The following is a 23,878-nucleotide window of genomic DNA, read 5'->3' as shown; positions in this document are numbered from 1 at the left end:
CTTCCAGGCAACAATACTTTCTTTTTTCTTTTTTTTTTTTCTTTTTCTTTTTCTTTTTTTTCCCCCTCTCTCCATTCTGCACTAAGGTGTGCTTCTCAAATCTGCTATTTCTCATGATAAATTACTGTTTTGATTTGTTCTAGCTCCTCAACCGGAATGGCTCATGTATTCAGCAGTCCAAGCTGTGGTAGTAGCTGCCAGGCAGCCAGAAATGCTGACCTTGATACACGCGTCATGACACACGCACACAAGGTAGCATGGGGCACACTGTGTGGAATTCACCTGTGCACAAACAGTGAGCTGGACACATACAGAACGTGCTAGATGGGCTGCACTTGTGCAGCTGAGCACTTGCGTGGCTTGCCCAGCATATCCTAAACATGTTACATTGGCTACAGCACGCAGTTCCTTTGTGGAGGAAATCTGGGACTCTTACTTTTTAAGTACCAAGCTCTGTTGGATATGGATATGTTGGATATGAATATGGATATATGGATTGGTTTCCAGAGAGCTTCTCTAAATCAAGAATGGACTCTTGCAAATTCTCTTGTTTTTCATATAAATTCTTCTCTACAGATACAGAACTTTGCATAATGCTTAAGAGCATCTCTGTATGATGAAAAAAATGCTTATATAATAGAAAAAGAACTTGAAAGACCACATATCATATCTGTTATGTCATACCTGAATACCTGATTTTATGTTTAAAATATTTAGTCCTTCACTTTGCTATAAAACCTTCTTATATCCTTTATATATGTTAATTACCTAATCAGCCACTCATTTTACCAAGTAAAAATTTGGACACTGCACACACTAAGCCAGTGACAGGTGTTAGAAATCTGGTAATGAGATCCACTGTTAGGGATCGTGCTCTGCATTATATTTTTTTCAGCAATTAAAATATTGTAAACAAACCCTAGTGACTTTTTTTAAGAGCTATGCCACAGCTGCATCTTTCTTTTCTTGAAAAATACGATCACAATCAAAATTCCTCTCAAGTATTGGCTGAGAAGCTCACACTCCTGAAACTACTTCTAATTGCCGAATATCCCCAGGATATACCTGCTTAACTGTTGCTTTAAGTTGTTAATCACAAGAGACGCTTCTGATGAATACTATGCTAATAAGTATAGTACATCAACTAAAACTTGCCATAGAAATGACTTGTTCTTCCTTTCGATGCTGTATTATATCATTGTTTCTACAACAAGAAGATGGGTTTGAAACAGAACAAGAGAATAAACCAAAGAAACAAAATCAGAAACACAAAAWATAGCTACTTATCTATGCCTGGCTTTCATTGAGAGATACCATCTACATACATACACTCACACATTTTGCCTCAGCCAACCTGTGCAGCAGACATAAAACATTTGTCTCTCTGSATGCTGTAGGAGTTATGCACAGTATTTGCCAGATCCTATCAATCTCAGCATATCTACAAATTCCTCAGAAGCCTTGGCAAGAAACAATAGAAGAATGGGTTGTATCTGTACACATGGGCATGCCTAAAAGAACAGCTTCAGAGAAATAACRTTTTTTTCCTCCTAATTTTTATAGACATAGTGTAATTTACCCAGAACACTATTTGTAGTTCACGGCAGTAGTCCTTATGTTACCTTTTAACTAGAGGACAGTCCCAAAGTGAGTGGCTGAGCGCAGAACGATAGACTGGACAGACTGCTGCCTGCATCAGCAGAAGCCTGAGCAGCCTCAGCAGTATYATAAGGCTTGGTGAAAATGCACATGAAGCTCAAATAGGCTTCTTTGGCTATCTCAGAATATGTTGCAATATATTTCACAATAGCAGGGCTTTTATTTCCCTGTTTATGTTGATACTATACCTAATGCCTGTTGCTCTTTATCAAATAAAACAACGATAAAGACAAATCTGAAAATATTTGCAGAATTTCTTTTAAATCCTGATACAAGTAGAACTCAAATCGACCTCAGTTGTGTCAAAGTTTCTTCAACTCAAATTGACCTCAGTTTGAGATTCTCTTGAGTGAGAATTTCAAGATTTATTCCATGGAATTTAATGGTCTCTGATGAGAATAGCAATTCATGCTAAGCTACCTGAAGAATGAAACACTGTGGAATATTACTGAGTTATCTGTTCATTAAATCTTCATACCGAAGTAATGTATTTATGAGTTGTTTGTATCTCATTTGAAACAGATTTGCCTCTGGAATGTAACCTTTTTTCTTCTTACAGTTTCTCTAACCTTTTAAAGCCCAATTCTATGATTTTTCTTCTGTTCTAGTCATTTCCAATAAAATTCAGTGTATATATCATCAGAAATAAGACTGAATAAGTGCTTCAGATTTTCTAGAATCAAACTAGAACAGTGAATTATACTAATCAGCAGCTCTGAAATCTCAATGTTTATTTCCATTAAAGAGTATGTATTTCAGAATGCTACACTGAAAAATGGAATACATTTCAAAGCACAATAATTTATTCCTTACTATAGTCTCACTCCATATGTGAGTGAAACAATGTTTACTGAACTAAGGTCTCTGATTAAGAACATTTACACTAACATAAAATTGATAGATAATACTAGTGATAACACTGAACTTCAAGAAAGTAATGGGTTGATCTGGATGAATTTTCTTTTTATATAGCAAGCAATCAGAACACTTGCATTTAATTTAGGTTCCATTTCAACAGAAAAATTATATCCTTTCTAAGTAYATATACCTCTTCAAGAAAATTCTAAAAAATGTTCTGGCTCATGCATGACTTCCCTCAATTCTTTAAATCCATATAATCATGGCCTGAAATATACATAGCATTCCTACAATCATCTTTGGGATTCCATTTCATAAGTAATTGGTTTTTCCTTCTCAAAGCAAGCAGTTCATGCCAGCAAACGAAGCTAAAACAATGTAGATTTATTCCTGAACTAATATGCTGCTCTCAGATCATCTCTGCCTGAAAAACATATATTTTTTCTCATTTCAGTTCTTAACTATTGAAAAAAAAAGCTTTAAACTATTCAATAAAGTTGTAGGGGTATAATTATTAACCTCGCATAAAATATTCTTATTTTTGTGTTTAAATGAGCCTCTCTATACATAAAAGTAGAATGATCACACCATAATTCTTATCTGACACTCCTATAAAAGAATTTCCTTCCTAGGTTGTAAGATTCAATGGCAATCTTGTATACTTATGTCCTTCATTTGTGCTATGTTGTGTAGTAAGAGTTAGTCAAATATGAAAATGTGCCAAGTATGTGGGAGTGGAGGAATTCATTGGTAAGGTATTTAAGTGAAGATGAATTGATACCATCAAATTCTAAAAACAAAAAAATACAACAGCTACCATTATTCCTATGCAAGTATATTTTCATTACCCTGTTTTTGTCATTGTCTTTATACTTTTGTGACTGTCTTGTGTCATTGCTTTATAATCACTTCTTTTATCTCYGTGAAAGAGTGTGTAAATGTATATGTAGAAAAGTGGCTGTAAGAAACAGGCACTATGGAAGAAGAGAGAGAGAAAATGCTGGCTGAAGAAAGAAAACTGTGGCATTCTGAGGAGAAACTCACCACATGTAATAAAGCAACACAAATTTCAGGTTCACCACTGTCCACCCCTAATTCAGGATACTGCTGTACCCCAGAGGTTTTCCGTCAGAAAGATACATACTGCAGTGCATATACACAGAAGTGAAAAAACAGAAGCAGCGGCCATACTCAGGAATTTTATGATGTCATTTGTGAATTTGAAATTTGCCATCAATGTTTTTATACAAGCATTTTAATTCTACACTCTGCCTGCTCATTTTATATCAAAATAAAGTTCCATAGTCATGTAGACTAAAACTCTATCACTGCCATGCATGAGAAATTCTGATGCAAGATTTATCTTATTAAGGTTCTGATTAGGTTTTACAGCTACTTTGCATTTGCAGAAATGACAGTGCAAGATACAAGGCAGAGAATCGAAGTCAATATTTYCTTCAACTGCTGTTATTCCTTGTTCTCTCTCAGTCCTCAGCCATACAGTGCAGCAGTTCCCTAACTGTGATTTTAATGGCAATTGTTTTGATTGAATTACTTACAAGCAAATTAAACTAGGGTTCAGGAATAATMTTGCTTGACAATAAAAGGACTTTCTCTCATTAAAGATTACCATTGCTTTTGATATCCTATGATGCTGTGCACTAAAATCAAAGCACAGAGAGGAGCAGTGCAACATGTCAGCATTCCTGTGGGTATAGCTATATCATCACCATCATGCACACATAATCCACCCACCTACCCCTTCTCATTCTGAGAGGGCTGTTTCCTCACATAGTTATTACTCCCACATGAGTCTGCCCTTCCTTTTTCAGCTTCCATCATAAATGTTAGATGATTTCTGGACAGACTAAAAGCAACAGCTGCTTTCCTTTGGGCATTAAATACCATTTAGTACTTTTTTTTTCCTTAGGAAAAAAATAGCCCTAATAGTGATATAAATACCCCAAGGCAGACAGACATTTATAGGGATGAACTGGAAGTCTTTACTAATCTTAGTTGCATCTAACATGCATGTGTCTAGCACATTCTTTTATACGAGCAAGTCTTTTATTCACTAAATTCTGAATGAATGTATTGGCTTAATCTTCACTGAGAACAGTATTTACTCATTTACCAATGAGGCAGCACTCAGAGTTCTTTGTAATCATTTAATGCTTTGCAGTTTATTCACACGTAGACTTTCCTCCTTTCACTGTCAGAACTCTTCCAAACAGAGTGTTCTTGGTAATAGGGGTAAAAATATTTTGCTTATAACCATACCCTAGAAGTAAAGYTCCTGTTAACCCAGACAGCTCAATGTCCCATCTCAGCAGTACTCTGTTGTCAAGTATTGCCCTGGGCACCCCCTGAAGTTGCTTATGAACCTACCTCTGTGGCTCATACAAGGCCTGCATAACAACTGAATTATCTGCAGTTGGAATACACATTTTTGGCCAACACACTTTGCATATGGACATCCTCAGTGCAATGTAGAAAACCTATTCTCTGAAAACTGTCTATTATGTCAGTCATACTAGCTCTGTTCCTCACATCTCAGCAAATCACCTTATAAATCAGCGATACTACACTGCCAAGAGCTAACTTGTCATACGGGATTAATGATAGACTATTGAAGTCAGGGGTGGCCAGTTTCCAGATTGCAATAGTTAGTCTCTTCCAGACTGTCCATGTAGAAATGATGGCCACCACAAGCTCTCTTATTGCTTCATAAAAGTCCGTTTCCTCATGCAGAAATCGATGGTCATGGTGATCATTATGACAATGTAACTGTCACGGAGTGAGTGACAGTTATATATATATATATATATATAATAGTGTGACAGTTATATATATCCATCACAGTAACCTATTATCCTATATGGATCATTTTATAGAAGTGTAAATAACATGTATTGAATCTGTGACCATACTAATGAAAATGAGGTGTTACAATTCTTTTACTGCTACCATTATTACACTTCAATAATTACCTTCTAAAGTATAACAGCTACTTTAATAATGACTTTCTCTGACTTTCCAAAAAAAAAAAAAAACAAGCAGAAAACCCACCACAAAAAAAACCCACTAACTCAGATCATCCATGAACATCTCTCAAAAACAGCACAGCAGCAAGCTGAAACGCCCTTCAAAGCTTTTCCTTGACTGTGATTAGAGCAGAGAAAAGCACATCCAGAGCTAGAAGAGATTTAAACAGATATACCAGCAATTCAAGAATGCTTCCATACAGGAAAGCCAGCAAGGACTAGACTTTCACTGTCAGTGAGCAATGTTCAGTGCTCTATTGATGTGCGTACGATAAGCCGAATGAAGGGTTGGTCTGTCTCTGCAGTGTGGTTGACAGCAAGGAAGCTCAGACAGTAAAAGCCAAGAGAGCTTCATTTTGCAGCCTTGACATGCTCAGCCTTAGGCTTAGACTTTGTCCCTAAGATGTCATATGCGATAGATCTGTGAACACCCAGTTTCCGTTCAGGCTTCCCAAAAGACAGATTCAAGGATACTGCTCTGTTTATGTTGAACGAGGGGCTTCAATTTCTTAACTGGAACTATAGCATCAGTCTGGCTTCACAAATACATCAGCCATACAAAAATAATCACAAAATCAAGAAAAGGCTGATGATGAATTGAGTCACCTCAGCACAGACCCTTGAACAGCCTCCAGGAAAACCGAGAGGCTAGGTAGGATGTCCAGAACTAATGAAATTGAATTCTGGCAGACTAACTAGGCAGTAAGTTCTAAAACTGAGAATTGCTCTAAGAGCTTTTCTATATATTAAAAGAGCATGTTCAAGCATCTGTGCTGATCCTCTTTCCTTTAGGGAAGCAAATTTACTGCAAATTTATTTGCTCAGCACCAATGTGTTTTTGAAATTCTAGCGTATTTGGAGTGTTTGGAGTATTTTGTGTACTTTTTACTGCAAAACACTCTAGTATTTCCAAAGTCAAAATGAAAAGATATTTATGATATACAAGTTACAGCCAACTGCTGTCAATGTCTCAGAAAATAATCAGACCGCATGAAATGGGCTCTACATTGCATGAAGTGGCTTCCCCTATGACCTCTGTGGTGCATAGTTTTATACTATTAAGTGTAGCTTAGAAATAACAGAAACTGATATTGATGGAATCTGTTCTTGACTGAGCAAAGGCAGCCAGGAATGCTTAAGAAAACCAAAACAACAATAAAAAGTAAATTAAAGATCTAGTTGCAGGCCACAGATGACTCTTATTCCTCCTATCAGATTTTCAGTATGAATTTGGCAGGTTAGCAACCTTACGTGGCATCTGTAATGGGCTTTTGAGTACGCATACTATGATGAACCACACTTAACTGAAAAATTGTTTGAGGCTGTTCAGCTATGTAAAGTAGTACTGTTGCATTGGCTAACCAAGAGAAACCAGAAAAAAAATATTGATTCAAGTTTTAATTATTGTTAGAGAGGTGCTAATAGGCTGACTTATTAAAAACTACGATCAACAGTAGCCTAGACAGGAGAAAAGAATAAGTGAATAAAATACAATATTCCTACAACCAGAATGCAAATTTTCCTATGTGGTATKAAGTTACACAGAAGGAATTCAAGGAAGGAGTACAGACTAGGATCCTTCTCAAGTCTACACTGGTGTTTTTTAAACATCCACAGAGTAGCATACAGCAGCATCATTTGCATAAGTCAGCAGACAGATATCTATGAAAGGACTCAATGTGGATGGAATCTCTTGCTCATATTGTTGGGTTACATGAATAAAATATTTTGTTTGAGTGCCAAAACAAAAAGACTATTTTTCCATTTTACTACTGAAATAAAAAAGTGGAGACAAACGAAATACATCTTTCAACTTGAAAACACCTAACTTGTGACTCTATTTTAGATATCAAAACAAAACCAGAATGTGCAATTTTCTCTAACTTTTCTTCAGAATTATGGAGATGCTTCTAGTTTGTTTTTTTTTAAGCTTTTTAGTATTCGTGTTGTCCAGAAGGTATTGCAATTTTCTATAAGAAGTATATAAGCATTGTCAAGAGCACAGCACTAGTTTTTGCTCTACTATAATCTATGAATATGAACATATACTCAGATTTTCGTATTAGCCATGCTCCCCAAACCTAGTCTACTAGAAGAACTACTAGTGCCTAACACTGAAGAACTTCACCAAAAACAATTTTAAGACTGTTGCTTTCAATTGCAGTGAACAAAGTTAAGTCTACATTGACTTGTCACATCATTTTTGAGAGCTGCCACAACAGACTCCTGCAAATCTCAAGGGACTTGCAGACYGCTCAAGTCATATCCCAGTACCATACTACAAGCGTTTCCTTCAGGGCTGCCCTGTGTCCCCCTATCTCTTGTACCACCTCCTGCATTTTGCAGGCACTTGCTCTCCAGCCAACATGTTTGCAGCAAGTATAAGGTGCATGCAATTGGCCTCTGGGTTTCTCTCCTCAAGCAGCATTATTACAGCCCCTGGCACTGAGAAAGCTGAGCCTCTCTCTGGCTGCTTATTGCTGGTGTATTGCAGGCACTAAACCTGCTCCAAAATGGGTTTCAGCTTCAGCAAGGGAAAGAAATTTGGCATCTACTGCTGAACCTCTCTCTAACTCATTCAGGCCAAGAAATTACATGGGCTTTCTATTACAGATGAGGATATATAGGAGATGGAAGCAAATAAGGAGAATGTGGATTTCAAGATGATTTCACAGTTCATCCTCAATGCGTTTTCCCATTGGCAGTGCCTGCAGGTGTCTGTGTATGGTTGAGTTTTTCCTCACAGATGACATAATTCTAAATATACCACATAACAGCTCCAAGAGACTTCTGATATACCATTGGGAGGGGCATCTGGCAGGAGCTACAGTGCATGGCCACAGAGAATATAATCATGGCTGTGGTGAAAGTATAGAGAAACCACCAGCACCGCCATGAGAAGAGTCATCAGCTGTGTTATGAAACAAGAAGGGGACTCCGTTGTGTGCGTCTGTGTTGGTACCACCCACAGACATCTCAAAACCCTTTTGAATTCCTTTTCCTTCATCAGATACATATCTCTGCCACTGGAAGTTACTTAGCAAGGAGATTTTGCCCAGTGCTCATTCAACACCAAAGCAAGATGGGTGGAAAAACTGAACTGCACTTTAGCTTATCCTATGAAGGCATACAGGTATGGGAAGATAATAAAAGCTTTGTTGAGGCAAAAAAAAAAAGTTAATTCCTCCCCCTCCATTGTTGATATATACTGTATTCCACTTGAGGACACTGCTTCACCAATTTTCATACCGTCTGCCAAGCACTTCMTGGCAAAGGGAGATATGGAAGGCAATGGACACCTAGGGTAGAGGCTACACCACTGGATATGGATGCTAGGTTACCTTTAAAACTAGTCAATGAGAACAATGAGAACATTCAAGAATGAGCACTTATTGTATCAGAAGCTGTATAAATATACAGGTAAACASAATCCTAATCCAAAGATTTCACTGTGTGGTGTTTTTTAGATTCTTTAACCCCACAAGAAAATTCAGAAAATATGAGGTAAATACCTTAATTTCTCCCTTCTGTAAATTTCATATGATCTGTCAAGTAAAGAACAGTCTTGCTTTGCAGATTATGGCATTTGTAATAATCAAAACCGATACATAAAATTTTATCAATATAWTGATTTCATTAGAAAACTGAATTTCTTTCCACATCCTTTGAATGTTGTAATTTTATATTAACTGCAGATAATAAAATGAAGTTGAAAGGTACTCACTTATTTTATTTCTCACTTCATTTACTTTCTCTCCAAGAGATTTAGCTTCAGCAAACCTGGTAGTAGAAGCACAGTGATATAGAATTACTCAGAACAACTAGTTAAATTATTTATTCACAGTAAAATATGGAATGACTCAACTTATTTTTTGCTTAAAAATCACTTTCAAAATTCTGCTATTTCCTAGCAGAATTGTTGGTTGGAAATAATATTCCAGAAGAAAGATCATTTGGTCTAAATCAAACCACGCTGAACTTAACAAAGAGGTTAACTGGAAAAACAATAAAAAATTTAAATTCTTCTGATAATACTATTTTGATGTTAATGACTGGATTTCTTAAATACCCATGTTAGAGTACAATATTAACTTTTATATGCTAAATTACATGCAATGTTTTAACCAACCACTGTTTCAAAGTTGAAAGAACAAATCCAAGCAAAGTAATTTGCATATTCAGAAGAGACAGTATTTGTTATGTGAAAATCTATACCCCAAACACATTTTACACATTAATGAGAAACTTTTCAAACAGAAAAATAAGAAACTATATCAAAACAAATTACTTTTTTTTTTCTTCTAGAGAGTCTTTGTGTGAGTGCTGCTCTTCAAGTGATACTCAACTACTTCTCATACACTGATATAAGCCAAAACAATCCACATGAAGACCTAAAAATAGTAAGCAAGAAGCAGCCTGTGCAGGGTGGAAACAAATCAATGATTCAGACTTTGGAGAGAAAAAAAAAAAAACAAGAAAAAAAAAACAAAAAAACAAACTCCTTTTTGCCATATTCTGACAAATGGGCCTCAAATCAAATTTGGCAATGATGTTTTAAAAGTGTGAAATTTCATTGTAGAAGAACAGTAAATAAATGAAGTACAGAYTAAGTGAAAAGTGATTTTGTTCAACAATATTTTTAATTGTCTTTTGTAATACGTAACATTACTTTTACATAATATGACACATTTGAACTAYTCTGGAACAGAATGAGGCCTTTCCATCTTGGGATAGTATTTTGACAGCAAAAATGAGTTTGGTTTACTTTTGGAGGAGATACCAAAGGCAATGCAGCATGCCACAGGAAGTGTTGCTGCTGATTCAGTAGGTGGTYCTTCTCTCAGAATATCTACTGAACTAATTTACCCACATATTTCTTGAGTGTGTTGAAAAAGAAAACCAAGGCTCTGACCACTCACAGATCACTTGGCCCTTTCTACAAAGTAGCGATGTTAATCATAGTGGCCCAGATGAGTCTAGCACTAGTAACCACATTTCTCTTGCAAATATTCATTTTTTTTAGCCTTCAATTTAGAGGTGCTGCTGCTGAAAAGTGCTTTTATACACTTTTTCACTGCGATGTTTTTCTCCCTTAAAGTTGACTGGAATTCAGTAGGAAATTATTATTAACACGTTTAATGCTTCATTTGAGATTTTATTTGATATGAGTAATAAGATAGACACGTTAACAGTACAGAATTTCCAAAGCATTGCATATAGTTAAACAAATATTCTTCACAGCATAAGTGAGAGCAAAGTATTGTCATATCTATCTTAAAAAGGGTAATATACCGTAAGATTAAGTGACTTCTGACTTTTGTCAGAAAGTGTATTCCCATGCAGAATATTCTCTCTCTGAGCACAATCATCTCTCCCAAATTGCTCCCAAACTGAGTGATGTAAAACATGTATATACCTGCAAAGTATCTTTCCAACCTGCACGCTAGATGATACTGCAAATGTTCTGAGACAAAAGACTGTGTTTTTGTATTATGGTTGAACAGAACTGAGCATAACTATATCCTGAGCATAATTATATCCATAATTATATAACTAGAATGCTTTTAGGTGATAGTAATGAAAATAATAATACTTTTATAATAAAAATATCATTTTTAAARTATGATTACAATGCTCATCAATTCCCATCAGGTGTGTTTTGAAATCAATTCACTGACCACTCCTCATTATATTAAAATCATCAACTTCTCACATGGTTTGCAAGTATTCTAATGATCACAAGTTACTCTTTTAAATTGCAATGTGAGTTGCAGGGATGCTTGCTTCAGTGTTATTTGTTAACATTGTGCTCCCTCCACATCTTGTTCCTTAATAARTGTGATATATACTTGCTCAAAAAAAAGCTTTCCTCACAGCCTTAAAATGCACTATATTCTCTATATTCCCTATATCCTGCCAGAACTTGATCACTTCTCTGTTCCTGCATTTTCTATGATTTTTTCAAATATTTTACATCAATTGCTGATATAATTATTGCCTTGCACCATTTTAACTCAGTGCTATATAAAGCTCTTCAGGGCAAATGGAATATACAACAGACTTTCAAATGCTATATGTATTCTGCTGTAATGATAGCAACAATTAAGTCCGAGTACAATGGCCAAGTCTGAAAAGCATCTAAGAGAACTGAGGTTGCTCTAAGAAAATTTTCATTGTAGCATTCTAAAATGGAAATAAATACAAGAAGGATGATTTCCTGCCTCATGAYTTGTGGCAGGACATGATGATATGAAATTTTGAATGGTTGCTCAGATGTGTACAAGTTGAACCTTGTTGAGTGTGGAGGCAAATCATAATTATTAAATAACCTTTCAGTTGATCTGGATTAGCGTTGGTGTAGCCAAAGTAGCTGAGGAAATCCACAAATTGTGTTTCTGTCTAATTCAAATTACATCAAAACAGAGTTAAGAAATGTGGCTTTCCCTTGGGGAGGTGGGGTTTGGAAAACTGCCCCTTCTCAGTTGAGTTCTCTTCCCTTTAAAACTAGGAATTGGAATCTCACTTGTTTTGATGGTTGAATTCAACAGCTGTAAATGGCCCCMGCTGGGAGGCTCCTGTATGCTGAACACTGCCTACACAAGGAAGGCACAAACCTTATGGAAGAGTCCATAAGACTTTTCAGAATATGTTTTATCCCCACTGGTGTTGATTTACAGCACCCCAAAAGGTCTCTTGAAGATTATTTACAGATCTAAAGGAAACATCCCACAGTATCTCCCTCTTTCTCTCCCCTAGCTCCCATGGGCTAATATTAAGCTCAYCGATTACTTAGTAGCCACTCAGGCAAATCTATTGACTATTGACTCTGATTCATGCTTATGGATGATCTGAACTTCAAGCCAGCTGCCTATGCAGCTACTCATAGGTTGCTGCCTTCAAAACAGAAACAGTTGGATGGGCCACACATCTGTTCCTCAAACAGCACAGTTTACAAACTGGCATAATAACATAAACGAAAATTTGGTAGTAATTTATGACAGCACAACAAATTCCATCTGTGACTATGAATCACAGTCAAACAAAATAAACAAAACAAAGACATATGACTKAACCCTATTATCAAAAGAAAAAAGGTTATTTCTCATATTTCTCTAAAATATCTAGCATAAATCTAGATTGTGTTATTAATAATAATGAGACAACAATTATATTGTTAGCTGTAAAGAAGTTGTATGGCTCCTATATGAACAGAGATCCTTCTATAAAAAGGCTACGCATGAACTATAAACAAAAAAATTAACATGAGAGGCCTACGAAGGAATTTATGGTAATCTTTAAACATCTGGTGTCTACACACTTCTTACTGTGCAATTTGAACACTGGCTGGGTAACCAAGTTTATATGCAACTGGTAGTTCAGAGGTTGCATTTCAAATTACAGAGCTGACTTGATATAAATCCATTTTCATGAATGCAGTGAACTTGGAGCTAGAGGCATCTTTGGTAAAATCCACTGCAAGTGGCAGGGGGAAAGTTTCTTGCTCTAGGGTATCAACATTCACAAAGCATTCACTCCAGCAATCCACTGCTGCATATTAGAGAGGGGTTATCCAAGATATGGATCTGAATCTCTGTCCTTTCAGGAAAGTAAATCTTATTTTAAACTTCGTGGCTTCTCCCAATCTCCACTACATATTCTGAAACCAGAAGAGAGAGTTAGTTCCAGGCAGAGGAACTGTAAGTTAGGAGAGTACTTCCCAAATTTTGGCCTCTTTTATCTCCAGTCTCAAAATGTCCTATTTCTCCCATGGTACAAGGAGGGGTGACACTTGCAAAACTCACCCTGCAACAGTAATTAGCCAAGTGACACAGACAAATGTTGGTGCCAAAATTTCAGAGATGCTCAGGGCTGGGTTTCTGAATATTCATGTTTTAACATTTTTGCCAATCTCTTCATCTTCACCAGAAGATTCTGAAGTGCTCTGCCAGTATTAACAATAAATGTGTAGTAGGAAATTATTACGTGCATTTTAGAGTGCAAAACTGGCAGAGAAAAGCTTCACTTGGCAAGGAAGCTTGTAGCAACAGACGAAGCATATGTTAAACATCTCTTAGTTTACTGTCCAGCTCAGTGTTGAAGCTGATAAAGTGTTTTCTACAGTGGAAATTACAGTAATCAATTTAGCCACATGAATCTAACTTCCTCTACATAATTCATGATCACAAGTGCCATGTACCACATTGCTTCTACAGAAGGACTGAGAAGATAAGAATAGCAAAAACAGAGGAAAGATGTATTAAGATCACTCATGCCATTTTCATACTCTATTCAGACTTTTAGTCTATCAACACTCAATGTTTGCTGAGTGAGACATGTTCCCATTAAGAAAAAGGCCATGCTTCTGAACCAAGTTTTCACTAGAAGCTTGGGATGTCTTTTGTAAAGTTTTGCATTGGGATTCACACACATAATGAACTGCATCTTGCTGTGACACTCACCTCTGTTTTAGAAGCTGTTTGTTGTCCTCAATGGTTATGCTGTCAGCATGGTCACGCTTGAAAACTTCAAAAGCCTCCTGACATCCAAGTGACATCACTCCTGTCCCAATAAAAAAAATAAAAAAAAAAAAAAGGAACTATTTCAGTACCATCAAGAGAGAGAGATTTTACATTTATTTTACTCCTACTTGCAAAAAATAAACAGCAAATCAGTGCAGGGGTCTTGAAGCACACAGCAGGCTATGCTCTATGTTCCACTAGTAGGAAAGCACTTTGGAGAAAAGAGTCCTTTTTGTTGACAGCCTRATATAGCTTCACTTCACTTATCTATAGCATAAATGTGTGGACTGTGTAATTGTCTCAAGACAATTAAAATGTTACATAAATAAAACCAAAATGAGAAAAATCTAAAATATGTGAAATATCTTAAGTGAAACTGGGAGGTATTTTCACAACAGCAAACTCCACTTTGCTTTTGTATTTCTTTCATCCATATTTCATATTTGCCACAAAACAGGCTATCAGTGTTTTCAGTTTGCTTGGAAGAATGAACGAAGCTTGAACTTCATTTAATTATGCATAACTGTAACCACCCTTAGTGAATGCTCTTGTAAATCAGGAATTGTACTGATTTAAAGACTTGTTCCTGCATTTTATGTTTCAATGTTGTGTTTCCTTTTGTCATCCCAAGACTAAGACCAATCGGGCTTTCAAGTCTTTCCCAAATTACCTAGAGAGAAGCATTGTAGTCTACATTATTTATAAATTCTCAATGCCAGATAATTTAAAGGCCCACACAAGAAATCATTTGTTGACATTATTACTAAAAAAAGTTCAACAGGTTAAGGAGAATGAAAGACAATAAAAGTATCTTAGTTTTATCATGTGTGTGTATGTGTCAATAAAAAAGTATGGAGAAAGGATGAGACTTGCAATTAAATAAATGACAGCAGTGAAGACAGTTCAGCAATAGAAAAGGAAGGATTCTAGTGCCCAAAATGTGTGAAAGATGCGAAATAGCTCCACCACTAATTCAGCCTCATAGCTGCAACTGAAACCTCAGAATTATGTTCCCTAAATTCACATGGACTCTCCTTTATCTTTTCACTCACAAGTTTTTCTTCCTGCTTTGCAGCTATCAAGATCCTCAAACGTATGTGCAGTGGATAAAATGTTTCTTGGGAGTCTTGTTGCACAAGACTTTTCTATGTGTTCTGTGCTAGTGGATCAGTATTATCAATATACAATGTACGGAATAACCATAACCAACATACAATGTATGGAATTTGTTTTCCTTCCCTCTGCTTTGCAATTTTGGTGCAAGTGGGGCTGATAAATACATATTACCAAAACTTATCTGAACATTCTGATTATGCCATACTGGGATTGCAATCCAATTTTTTATGTAGGAAGAAAGATGCATTGTACAGTCACTCTGCAATATGTATTGCTGCATCTCATCATAATTACCACCTCAAGATCAAAATCCATTGGCTTCAGTGAGATATCTGCTGTAAAAGACACTATTTATGATGAAGCCTAATAACAAAAGCTAGCACCCATGGTTCAATAATCAGCAAAAGTCTTTAAAACTTTTCATTCAAAATAAACTGTTTTAGTCAACAGAATCAGCCCATCTGTTACTAATTCAAAAAATCTGAGTTGAAAATAGGACCAACAGGAATGTTTGAATGGCAAAGCATGCAGAAATGCCCCACCCTTTCTGAATTAAAAAAAAAAAAAAAAAGATAGAAAGAATTACATAGTGCAGTCTTTACTGCCACGTGATCAAAAAAAGAAACAGGGTGCAGGAAAAGATATTTTCTGTGACAATGATCTGGGAATTTAAAGTTTCACACCTGCCTTGCAAAAAAAAGTCAAGGTACTTTACAAATAGAATTTTATAACAGATTCATCCCATTAGCAGCACTAATTTAATCTCCAGCTTGAGTTGATCCTCCTAGAATTGTTTTCTTTGTGGAACAAGTTTGCATCACGTGCAGAAAGCCTTAATGAAATTCATGGCAGAGCCTAACATAAGCAGTGAAACACTCTTACTTATATGCAATGCCACAATGTAAAAAATTTAACTTCTCTGCCAGTAGCTCTGCCTTTTCTCCAAAATGTGCATCTGTTCACTCACTGTTAACAGTCTTACTATAAAGAATGGTTTCGGTGAATTTAACAAGAGTTGATTAGCTGCCACAATGCCATGTCATACAATACCACTAAAACAAACAAATATATTAATAAACAAAGGTGGAGGCTTTTGCACCTGTATTTTCTACTCAAATTAATAATCAACATCTCAAAGAGAAGTTGCAAGTTTGGAAAACAAAACTACTGTAGTGATTCTTGCTTCTGCCAGGTTTGTATCAGCCAAAAATAAAGGTACTCAACTAATCATTTTCTCATATTGTCACATTAAGAATTAGTAGAACTGTAGAGCTAAATAAGCCACACAAAAAATAGGTCCCCCAGTTCTTGGGAAGGTGCAATTTTACAGTTTATACAAGCCACTTTAAGAAAATAGAGAACTACATGAATTAATAAACAACCATATTCTGAAAAGGATATTGAAGGATCTTAAAGTAACTATAATGATCATATCTCAACATAATAAGAGCTCAGAGCAGCTACAGAACAATGATGCAGTCTGTGGTGAATGATGAAGACAAAATGGACTACAATATAGAGGACTAATAATACTGTTAAAAGATTGCTAAAAAATATTGGAAGCTTGATGAACTGGTTGAGTTTTTATTCTGTTCTATAACGACGACTATTCACCTTCAAAAGTTAGTGTTGCTTGGGTTTCCTTAAGTGATCTATAATTTCATAACATAGCCTCACTTTCTTCTTTCCAATAGTTTCCATTCACAAAAGTGCACTAACATTGTTGCTCTCTGCATTGGCCTTAAATTGAACAAATAAGCTGTATGTTCTTTCAAGACAAGAAACAGTCAACTACTCTATTTTTCTCCATCTGTAAACTGAAATATGTTTATACTATTATATACAATAAGAGTAATATAAATAAAACTAGAACTGAGAGTAGAAAGAAATCATTCATGGTAACACATTGTTCACAAGGTAATCAAATAACTCATCTAAAGCTATTAGTGTAGTGGGAAACAATTTCTTTTGCTGTATTATGCCATACAATTTTTCTTCTTTAATACTATGGCATACTGTTACAAAATAAATGTTTGAATATTCTTATCTAAGGTTATCATATGTATCATATTATACAAACTGTGAATCAGCAACACATTGTCAATTCACTACAATGTTAACTGCAATAATCATTGCTATTAAAATAATTCAGATCACCAGAAAAGGGCTAAAATTTTCCTGTAGTTATACTCTTGTCATTCCAGTTGACAGGGATGCATTTAAAAGTGATATATTTTGTATCAAGATAATTTTAATTATACCTCTACTATTATCTTGATGGGCAGGTCAAAAACTGAAGCACAAGAACCCTCTTGAGCCCTACAGAAAAGCAACGAGATCAGAAAAGATCACGAAAAAGCTTATTGTAGCATATAGTAGTACAATAGAATAAAAACTTCAAAATAGTAATAATTCTGTCTCAAAAACCCCTGAGGGGAAAAAAAAAAGAAAAAAAGGCTTTTGCATGCAGCTAATTAATTTGCATGCAGCTAATTTTGAGGTGACAGTTACAAATACCTTGTGGATACCAAGACCTGGTCATCTGTTTACAACAGCTGGAATCCTACATATCAGGGAAGCCTTAGCAAATATTATGCTGCTGAAATAATTAATTAAAAGGTCATTTTTTTTCTGTGCTACTACATATACAGAAGTTATATACAACAATATTTAACAGCTACTTTATAGCGGTTCATAAACTCTAAAAGGGAAAATGAGTTAAAGCTTGATCTAGGCTGAAGGGTGGCACCCAATAAGCAAATGCCAGTAAAGAAATTATAGAGGTAAATGCTATTTATATGTTAGCTGTAAATGTAATTTCTGTGTTAGGTAGCATACACTTAAGGAATACTTCTGAGTAGGTAAGAGCAATTTAAACATTATTTTGTGGCCAAAAGTGATTAAATGTGCTTGTAGGTATTTAAATGAGCATGATGGTTTCTGAAGTTATACAATATCTACAAATCCCATTGGAGTTTGTTTTAGTGATATCAGTTTATAAATATTGGACAATTAAAAAAAAAACTCCAGTATTTTAGTATATGCTCAGCAAAATTTTCAGASTGTTCAGCTAGAAACTGCACTTCCCAAGTGCTGAATCTGGCCATTTGTTTTTTAAAGGTTTACTTTACAGAGGAAGAACACAGGGGCCTTCATGCAGTTTAATGTGTAAATCCCACAGAAAATATTTGCAGGACTCTTTGGTTAAATCTGGAAAAATCTATCAAACAATAGCAAGAAATTGATACTTTCTGTGAGCTGTGAAACGTTTTTTTGTTTCAGAGAAGTCTGTATTAGAACTTAGCATAGAAACACAACCATATGAATAAAGTATTAAGGTTCACCTATTACCTTGCTCTTATGTACTCTAAGCAAATGCCCTGCATAATTGGGATATGTCAGAAAGCAGAATCACAGTGTTTCCTCATGCTCCCCTTTAGGTAACCAGACTTTGATCCTGGTATATGACACTGGCCCTCATGCTGGAAGCTGTCAATCCAGCCTGCAATGAGAATTGGAAAAAGCCCTCAGGAGACAAGAATCAGGGACGCAAGTTGAGGGAAGAACATTAAGACTTTGTCTGTTAACAAAAGCAAACTCTTGGGAATAGCTGTTTTGACTTTTCGCAGACTATGTATTCTGATGAGAAAGGCATATGCCCATTTATCTATTTTGCAGGATCTATATTTTCACATTAAGTTATTCAGTCTTTTTATTTCTACTAAGTGCTCTATCTGTCAATAACTGACAGCTTTTTCATTAAAATCAACAGGACCAAAATGTCCCCTTGACTCAGGAAAAGCTCTTATTTGAGTGTAAGAGTTGTCGGAACTACTGCAGGATGGCAACCAGTGTGAACTCTGGCTTTTCATTCTTATATAGAATGTTCCCGTGGTCAGCCTGTTCTTAGTATTACATATTTACACTTATTATCATATACAGCTGAACTCTGCACCAAAATCAATCTCAAACTACTTGAAAATTCTTCATGTTAAAACTAAAATAGAAAAATTTGCACGTAAGTATAATTTATTATATCTTCAGCAGGATCCCTCGGATATCATTGCCATCTGTTCAGAACAGAAAAAAAGTAGAAGTAACAGAGCTTGGGAATAATGAATCAATAAAAAATAAATATTTTAAAAGAGGAAAACCAAACCAAAATCCAATATACAACAAATATTTCCCTGCTGTAAAACTCAGCTAACTTCTTCATAAAGAGCATGTGTACGACAGATGATTACCTTCATTAGATTGCACTTCAAAAATGGGAAAGACATAAAACAAGATTGCTTGTGGTACCCCTGCAGTGTTGAACTGCAAAAGAGAGTCTTTTGGAAAGTTAAAAGTCTCAAAGAAGAAAACAAAAATATTCAGACTCAATGTTCTAAATAAAACCACAGTATAATTTAATTTATCTTGCTCTGGAGTTTCATTTGTTAATTTATGGGGAAGGAAGAGGGCAAAAAAAAATATTTTCTTGAAATTATGAGCATATTTACTGTGATACTACACTCTGATGCAGACAACTCCTGCTGCACTCCATAAGTAAGTAATAATATCTAATATGGAAACCCTCATGCTGTGTTGCATTGATTTAATTTGTGCATGGGTCATTTACCTTGGCATGACTCATAGCCAGAAAAAGTTAATTGATTGTACAATACAAACAATTCCATATATACTGAAATGATTTTTAAATAGAAGTCACCATTAAATGAAATATTGCTTGCATATACTTACTTGCAAAGAACAAACTTGCATAGTACCATACAGGACACAAATCAGGGAAACGTATCACATCCACTGTGATGAATTTTGTCAGAAGATATACAATCATTTGAAGCATTTTTTTTAAAGATTATAAAAACAAAAAAACATAAATAAAATATTATGTAAAATGAAGACTTGTAAAAGTCGATCAAAAAAAAAATTTAACTGGAATGCTTCCAAAAGGTGACTTACAGAAAATCCATCAGGATTTTACAATAATAAGCATTCCTTTACAGAGGCATTAAGGAAAATGCTACTGGACTACATGTCCTAGGAATGCACAGTTAAATTATAAGAAATGAAGCTATCTTAAAAATTTACAAATTACAAAATAACAAATACATAAATTAAAAAAGCGGAATATGACAGGTAATTTAATTATGCTGACTTCAGTTATTATGTTTAGAAATTTCAGGAAAAAAAATGCAAGAAAGAAGGAGATATTTCCAGTTAAACAATTACTAACAGAAATTCCATTATAGCACCCTAGTTGACACATGATACCAGATTGAACTGGGTGATCTGAGTGCAAAAAAACTGAAATTCTTCTCTTTCTTTTCCCTTTTTGAAAAATAAGCATTTTCGTTTATCTACTTGTCAAATCTTGCAAAACACAATGCTAATGAGAATTACAATATAAAGCAAAACTTTTAATAACAACTTAGTAAACTATCATTACCTTCACAYGACAGAACTCCACATTTTTAACTTGGATGAATTGGATTCAGGTACCAAGTTCAAGGCTACATTATTCTGATTTTGTTTCACATATGGACTCTAATAATTTCTAAGTTTGTCATGGTACAGTTTCCAGATGCTAAAGAATATCTGCATTAAGGACTTACAGTGTGCCTACTTTTATGACACCTAGTTTTATATACATAAATATATCTAAGAGTCAGTGAATAGCAGAACTATCAAGTTCAAAGTGAAGGCACAGGAGCTGTGATGGTAAAGATGCTCAAAATCACAAAATACTTACCAGGAACTAAATGTCTGCAAGTATCAGCAGTGAAGAATGAAGTTGTGTATCTACTGGAACACAACTTTTTTTTATTCTGATGCTAATATTATCAAAGAAACCTTTTACATTTCGTACATGTGGGTTTGTGTATCTCAGAAGAAAAATGAATGACAAATCTAAATTGCAGCTATTTGTAACAATCTACTTGTTTTAATCAGCCTGTAATATTATATTTATATAATATATATACATATTGAAAGATAGTCCTTAATTAGTAGGTATGAAGAGAGAGAGTCTCATCTAAAATTTGGCAGGCTTGGCATAAGTTTCGGGGGTGGATACAAAGGAAACTATGAAGTCAAACCCACAAAACCTTGAGAAGATCCACCCTATGGTGCTGCCACATCTCAACAAATATGACTCACTTATGCCTATTTCAGAAATCATATATTTCACATAGCTTCTGACAAAACATGATATATTACACTGCATTGCTCTATATACTAAACACTGGACATTAGAAATAGACTGTACTTTACATTCTCTTTGTTGGAGACTAAATTTGCACCCTTCAACAGTTTATGCAGCTGCAAAAAGTTTACTGAGGTAGAACAAGAGAGCACCAATATGTTAGTGCAGAGTATTATAATGTTGTGAAGCTAAGCTGTGCTTTTGGATGAGGCACATTTTATAACAAAAACAGTACCACAAGTTACACTTCAAAGTCTGTCTTCAAAGTCTTAGTAAGGTAAACTCATTCTTCAAGGTCTTTATCTTGCACCTTCATCTAAATTATTGTCTTCCAATTCATAGAGTACTGTAGTACACTCAGAAGAGAACTATTTGTATTTATACATTTAATCAATTCTTCTTGGCTATCAGTCAGATATTGAAACATCTTMATGGAAAACAACACTCAGATCTTGCTGCATACTTCCTTTCCATATTCATTTGTATTTACATGAGGTTGGTTTCTAGGAGCTTTAATAAAAAGTGAGACCACTTTTTGGTGATTACAATCTACTCTTTGGTGATTACAATATTTGAAACATGATAATGTTATAAGAGACCACTGTACTGTACTACTTCATTGACCTAATATATTTTAATGCAGTCCAGGATAGAACTGAACATCTCCCTAAGAGAGAATAACCTTTTATCATTCAGCTAAGTGACACAGCGTTTGGAAAAAGTGTGTGTTCGCTCTTCTGGTAAAAGACTAAAGTATAGAACCTAAGAAGAATAACACTCTGCAAAACCCAAGAGAAGGAGGCATCCTGTATCCTTCTCAACTTTCACAAAATGACTCTGAATGGTAGGATAAGAATATTCTAAAATCTCTGCCAAATGACAGCCTACATCAATGAAGTCATGGCATCTTGGACCAAATGCAACTGAAGTCTCCTGTCAGGAACATCTGTAGAGATCTGAATGTATTTTTGGTGCCTGGAGAACCAGCTCCACCACCCATCTTGCTGGTAACACCATAAGCCACAAAAGAGAAGTATTTTATTTTCAGAGAAGTTTGGACTTGAACAGAAGAAAATGACTTGTTATAAATCTGAATCTGGTTTTGGAAACTTACTGTATTTTTAATTCCATATTATATTTTAGCCTTACTCTTTATTAAGATACTGAGGTTTTCTAAAGTAATGAATGTCCTAAGTCTTAGGTAGTCAAAAAAAAAAAAAAAAAAAAAAAAGGGCGACCATAGTGGGAATACGATGAATCAGTACCAGTTTGGGGCTTTCTTAATACTTTAGGCTATAAACTATGGGAGTATAGGAACTGTTTCATGGGAACCTGAGATCTCATGAGATTCCTGAGATAATTTTTTTCTTTTTCCTCTGACATGAGGAACACTACAGAGGAACCAAAAAGAAGGTTGTGGTGAAAGAGATCTGTGAGAAGAAAACATGAAGTACCATGGTAAGACACCTCTCCATTCAACATCCTAGATTAACTAAATTTAAAGTTTGATAGCTATTTATATCCAAGACGACACAACTTTATCAGTCCTGCTGCTTATTCTGTTTAGCAGATGATGAGTGAGCCTTATTTGCAAAAGATTGAACTTGTTTTGTTATTGATTCAGGGGAGTTTGCCTCTTGGAATGAACACAATAATCTACTGAGTATCAAAAGGCACATTTTATAAAGCAGTTAGCCTGCCATTCCCCATCAATGACCACAATGAACTTCAAGCTTTCAGGTCTTAGAGCAACACTGCTCTCTTTCTGAAGAAATACTGTAACCATTACCTTACTGACAGCATTGCTAATTTTGCGTATCATGGCTAAAGTTTTGAATAACAGTGGTCGATGTTAATATATACTAACTGTACAAAATAAGCAACACATACAAAAGATTGGGCCTTCAGGAGAGAAGAGTTTGTTAGCTTGTCTCCCCAGCACTGCAGACTTCCAGGCACGTGAAGCCTTCCAGCTCCAGGAAGTTCCACATAGTCAGAATGGAAGTCCTGTTCACGCAGAACAGCAGAGATCTGCATAACTTTGCTGACAATGTATAGCAGGCATCTGAGAAACTAGGTGAATTCTCTACTGAATTAAGCGCATTATGCCTTTTTATTATATAAAGTTGCATTTTTGGTAACCTAAATTCTAACCTAAATTAGTAACAAGAAAAACTTTTTCAGATATATCAATAACAAAAGGAAGGTCAGGGAGAACGTGGGACCACTAGTGAATGGGGTGGGTACCCTGGTTACAAAAAGCACAGACAAAGCAGAGCTGCTGAATGCTGCCTTTGCTTCCGTGTTTGTCGGGGGCAGCCCTCTAGAATCCCAGGCTCTAGAATCCCAGGCCCTAGGGACACACGAAGAGAGCCAGAGAGAGGAAGGCTTGCCCTGGGTAGAGGAAGAGTGGGTCAGAGAGCATCTAGGGAGCCTCGACACCCACAAATCCATGGGCCCTGATGGGATGCACC

General features: G+C 35.6%; 1 protein-coding gene across 1 annotated transcript in view; it reads right to left on the bottom strand.

The window, feature by feature from the left end:
* KIF6 (kinesin family member 6) overlaps positions 1–23,878 on the bottom strand; it is a 150,285-nt gene that overhangs the window by 33,731 nt on the left and 92,676 nt on the right. Inside the window, exons 15-16 of the mRNA XM_026034048.1 lie at positions 14,021–14,117; positions 9,286–9,341 (exon numbers count right to left, since the gene is read on the bottom strand). Of these exons, the coding sequence (XP_025889833.1) occupies positions 9,286–9,341; positions 14,021–14,117 (153 nt within the window). The remainder of the gene's footprint in view (positions 1–9,285; positions 9,342–14,020; positions 14,118–23,878) is intronic.

The sequence above is a fragment of the Nothoprocta perdicaria genome, unplaced genomic scaffold (genome assembly GCF_003342845.1).
Source record: "Nothoprocta perdicaria isolate Ctin4 unplaced genomic scaffold, notPer1 scaffold_139, whole genome shotgun sequence".
Classification (NCBI taxonomy): domain Eukaryota; kingdom Metazoa; phylum Chordata; class Aves; order Tinamiformes; family Tinamidae; genus Nothoprocta; species Nothoprocta perdicaria.
This window is presented reverse-complemented; position numbering and strand designations above follow the sequence as displayed.